Source organism: Penaeus monodon, chromosome 27 (assembly GCF_015228065.2).
Source record: "Penaeus monodon isolate SGIC_2016 chromosome 27, NSTDA_Pmon_1, whole genome shotgun sequence".
Taxonomy (NCBI): Eukaryota; Metazoa; Arthropoda; class Malacostraca; order Decapoda; family Penaeidae; genus Penaeus; species Penaeus monodon.
Genome location: NC_051412.1, coordinates 19,983,966 through 19,988,916, shown reverse-complemented (window position 1 = coordinate 19,988,916; position 4,951 = coordinate 19,983,966). Strand labels below are relative to the sequence as shown.

At 45.0% G+C, this 4,951-nt stretch overlaps 1 protein-coding gene across 1 annotated transcript in view; it reads left to right on the top strand.

The window, feature by feature from the left end:
• LOC119590667 overlaps positions 1-4,092 on the top strand; it is a gene marked incomplete in the record, with an annotated part of 23,908 nt that extends 19,816 nt beyond the window's left edge. Inside the window, 1 exon segment of the mRNA XM_037939347.1 lies at positions 462-4,092. Within this exon segment, the coding sequence (XP_037795275.1) occupies positions 462-2,082 (1,621 nt within the window).
• Positions 4,093-4,951: the final 859 nt, after the last annotated feature.

Genomic DNA, 4,951 nt, shown 5'->3' with positions numbered 1-4,951 from the left:
ATCTAGTGGTAGCTGTTGAAGCATTTACCTACCTTAAATGAATTTGAGATTGATAGGGCTATCGAGTCAGATTTTCAATGCATTAATGCGCTATTATGCAAATATAATGGAAGCAATTACTCTTCAAATAGAAATATCGAAGTTGGCAAGCACGTTGAAATCAGTTATAGGCCGCAGGTATATTTCAGTGTTATTTGTAATTGTAGGTTAAACAGATTGAGGAGCCAGATTTGCATTATAAACTGGTGCAAATAGAACATAAATTTAAATGTTGAAAATATCGAGCGCTCATTTTTAATTGATAATCGATGTATATTTTTGTATCTGTTAAACAGATTGACATTCAAAAATTAGTTCAACATTTTCCATGTTATTTAGCATCTGAGAAGTAGTACCAGGAATTGTAAGTATTTGAGCATTCCTTTGCTGCGCGCCGTCGCTGACGAATGGCTTTCCCGCAGGTTCTCTGGCCAGGACGAGTCTGCGTTCAACCACGCGGGCACGATGACGGGCCGCCTCCTGCTGCAGAAGATCGTGGAGACGCGCGCGCCGCCGGTGGCCACCACGGAGGCCAGCTCGCCCAACGCCACCACGGAGTTCAACCCCCACGAGCTGGAGCCTTCCATCGACAAGTCCCCCTCGCTCTCGGAGAAGGACCTGGCGGCGCAGATCCAGGGCCTGATCCCCAACCTGCCCGTGGAGTACTGGCAGAAGTACAAGGGCAAGGTCCTCTCCAAGAACAAGACCTGCGCTAAATTCCCCTCCCTCTACGACATCAGCTTCAACAACATGTACTGGCAGACGCTGCAGACGAGCAACGGCACCTTCCACCTGTACGGCGCCTACTACGACAACCGGACGCTGGTGGCGATGAAGCCGGTGATCAGGGTCCTGGGCATGATCAACCGCCTGGAGCCGCGCGTCAAGACCTTCTGCCAGCTGTGGTTCGACGGCTACAAGGAGCCCGTGTTCGCCAAGGTGTGGGAGTACAAGTACATCTGGTACAAGAAGTGGGGCAACTACAAGAACGGCCTCTTCCAGCCCTACCTGATCGCGTGCCAGGTCCCCCCGGGCTACAGACACCTGGTCCCCGAGTCCGTGTCCCTGGTGGAGCGCCCCTGCGACATGGCCACCACCAACCTCAGGGTCATCAACAACCGGCCCCCGAACGGCAAGAAGGAGGACTTCGCCGTGTGCGTGAAGGGGCTCGACTTCCTGCACGACGACCTGAGCGTGCGGCTGGTAGAGTGGCTGGAGATGCTGTTCCTGCTGGGGGCGCACAAGGTGTTCCTCTATGACCTGGAAGTGCACCCCAACATCTCCAAGGTGCTCAACTACTACGAGGAGCAAGGGCGCGTCGAGGTCACGAAGCTGACCCTGCCTGGCGAGCAGCCCAACATCCCCGGCCTCATCCACATGTACCTCAAGTCGAAGGTCACGAACAAGAGGCAGAACGAGCTGATTCCCTACAACGACTGCCTCTACAAGAACATGTACCGCTACAAGTACATCGCCTTACTGGACACTGACGAGGTCATCATGCCCAAGAGCTCGATGACGTGGAAGTCCCTGATGGAGACGGTGGTGCCCAAGGCCCTTAAGACCAAGAAGGACCCCCGCGCGTCCTACAACGTGCGGAACGTCTACTTCATGGACACGATGCGCCACACCCACGGCTGGTTCAGGGAGATCCCCCACTATATGCACATGCTGCAGCACGTGTACCGCTCGCGCAACTACACCAAGCCCGGCCAGTACGTCAAGTGCTTCCACGACCCGGGCCGCGTCCTCACGCTGCACAACCACTTCCCGCTCTCGTGCCTCGGCGGCGGCTGCTCCTCCTACGCCATCGACACCGAGGACGCGCACCTGCAGCACTACCGAGCCGACTGCGTGACCACCCTGAAGAAGTCTTGCTCCACGGAGTACAAGAACCACACCATCCTCGACACCACCATATGGAGGTACCGGGAGCCGCTGGTGGGGCGGGTCACGGATACCCTCGTCCGCCTGGGCTTCTTCAACCCGGGCACGGCGTCCAGACCCAACGACCCCCCCGCGTCGGCCGTCAGGAGAAAGTGATCCTCCGCGCTCTAGTGAGTCGCCGAAGGTGGTGTTGTCCATGTGCCTTACCTGGTGTGATCCGCCCGCAGTCAGGGTCAAGCGTGTCCCTTCCGAGTCCCGATATCATCCTCACTGTCAAGTCCTCCTCCCCTCCCTTTGCCATCTCCTTCCTCCTCCTGTGCCTACGCCGAGATGGAAGGTGGCATCGTCCCTGTGGTGATTCTTGCGACATATCTTCATGCTGTGTGAGTGGGCGTGGCGACGCGGCAGGACCTTCTGAAGTGTCATGACCTCCCGAATCCTCGCCAGCGTCGGGCATAAATGTCGAGAACGTGGTTTATTCACCTATAGTGACGCGTGTGTCTGTCTTTTTATATGTTAGAAGGGTATTGGATATTTTTATGAACGGTGAATGCTTATGAATAATATAGTCAGATTCCATTTGGAAACGGAAAACAATTATTAGCATCAAGCGCAACTTCAGGTGCCACCATCAGCTGCTGTAGTGAGAACAGCGTTCTTATATCTGCACAAATGCATTTCCCAACAGATTTATTATTCAGTGTTTGTGGCTTAGTATCTTCAAAACGTAAAAACAGTATGATCCATATCTTCTCTCACGAGGGAGGGACAGTCACCGGTGTGGAATACGAAGACTCAACTGTGATTTGTAGACTTGTACGACCTTACAAAGCAGTAATGTAAATATAGCTTAGTATTAGCAGATTTCGCCCTCCATTGTCACTCTAGGTCAAGCTCCGCCCACGCGAAGGCGGCGTCTCTGTGTTGTGCGTCAATTTCATCTTTTATTTTCATGTTTATCAGTATTAAGGGAAATGTAAAAGACAAAATGTTATATTGAAATGTTGTTTTTATTTGCACATGTTTGTTGAATTTTCTTTTTTTAAGGGTGGGTGGGAGGCGAAGCGCCTTCTTTGAGATTAAACCTATTTATATTAGAGTCGTACATATCATGAAAAATATATATCATCATCACACATGAAATGTTACAAAATAATGATCGCAAAATATTTTCAACGTCAGTTAATTTTTTGTTAGTTTGCGTGCAAACGACCTCAAGTACTTAAGACCCAAGATGTGATAAAGAATAAACCACAACATATCAGTGCTAGGAAGTTCTTTTTTTTTTTCATTTTGAAGTTCTTTTATCAATAGCAAGGAGAAACAGCCAGCTTTCTCTGACTAATCAACGATAATCAGTGATTACGAAGTCCGAATGCAGTTGGACGGCGTCGGATAATAAGAATCGTTGACATGATTTTTTGTTTAAGCCGATTATTTCCCTTTCATAATTACTTTTAGTTTTTATTCATGTTATTACTTTCATCGTTATTATTGTTTTATTCTATTTATCTAAACAATTTTATAAAACAATGTTGTCTACGGGGAAATGAAATGCATTAGAGCGTCGATAATATCGATAACTTTTATTATTTAGAAACATTACTCTCAATCATTCTTCTTAAGTTATTCCTCTCTTCATTTCACATTTTTAACCTTTTTTCATTGATCTTTCCGTTCGTGTTAAGTCTGTTTTCATTCTTCTCACACGATAAAAATGAAACGAAGAGTGAAAAATTAATGACATTAAGACATATATCTATTAGGAGTGAGAGGTTTTGGCTGACTAGATCTATCATTTCGATTTAATTTGGTGTTGTTTTCATGGTAAAACAGATGGTAATTGTACGTGAAAACATACCTTAGTTATATAATTGCTTAAATTTTTTTGTTTGATATTTTTCTCACTCCTTTACTGTATTTATAACGTGTCATGTTTGTGATAAAGACGGACAAATTGGCACCGGTTTTCTTGGCATAGACTATTAAATTAAGGTTGAACGTGACTTCTCTGTGAATAGGCAACCAAGGGTAATTTCTGCAACCTTTTTCTCTTCAATCATCCAACCATATTCATTTTGAGTGCCATTTTCATTAATGCCTTCTGTATATATTAAACTTAAGTAAGTTTTTTGTATCGAACACTAAATAAAGCTGTAAAAGTTTGTTTCTAGTTTCCTTGTATTTTCCTTGCTGGAGATTGTAGACTCCGAAATCTAGCTTAGACCTGGGGAATAAACTTCTTTAAGAGAAATTTTGTATAACAATCATAACACTTTCTTATCTTATGAAAAATTGTGGATTTTGCTCCATGGCCAAGATATATGTATGAATGAATATATGAATATGAATTAATATTATGGTAATGGTATGTTTATACTGCTATGTGAGGGATATTTTTTATGTATGTAAATACAGGTACACCTTCCATGCGTCTCCTTGCCGTGCGGTAATGCAAATCGGATAAACAAGAAAATCTTAGCAGCTTTTTTTGTGGGCGAGACGATCCTCCAGAAGTGATAGGGGAAAAGTGTCTTATAGCTCAGCGCCCAGAGGGAAGGCTTTGACTCAAGATGTCTGGGAAGGGAAAATGTTTGCAAGCATTGGCATCAATAATTACGTGGACAGAGTTTACAAGAGAGAATATAGGATTCTCCCCAGGTGATGGATGTTAATTCCTTTTTTGCCACATTGATAGGATTTTTTTTTTCTAAGAATTTTATAATCACGTTGGCGACACTCGGATGATGAACCTATAATTAGATACTTGTTAAAAAGCGCAATTTCTATTTGACAAGAAAAAAAACTGTGTATTAAATGAAGAGCATCTTGTTATTGCACACTGGGTGTTTGTATATATGTGTAAAGCAAGATACACATTTTACAAACATTTCCTTCCTTCTTGACGGCCACGCAGTGCTCCCCTTGTTTATATGGGTGATATACTCATTAATGTGAACCTTGAACAGTAAAGGAATCATGTGTGTTCATTTTACAAGTTTGGTTTGTGACGCCTTTTTTTGGT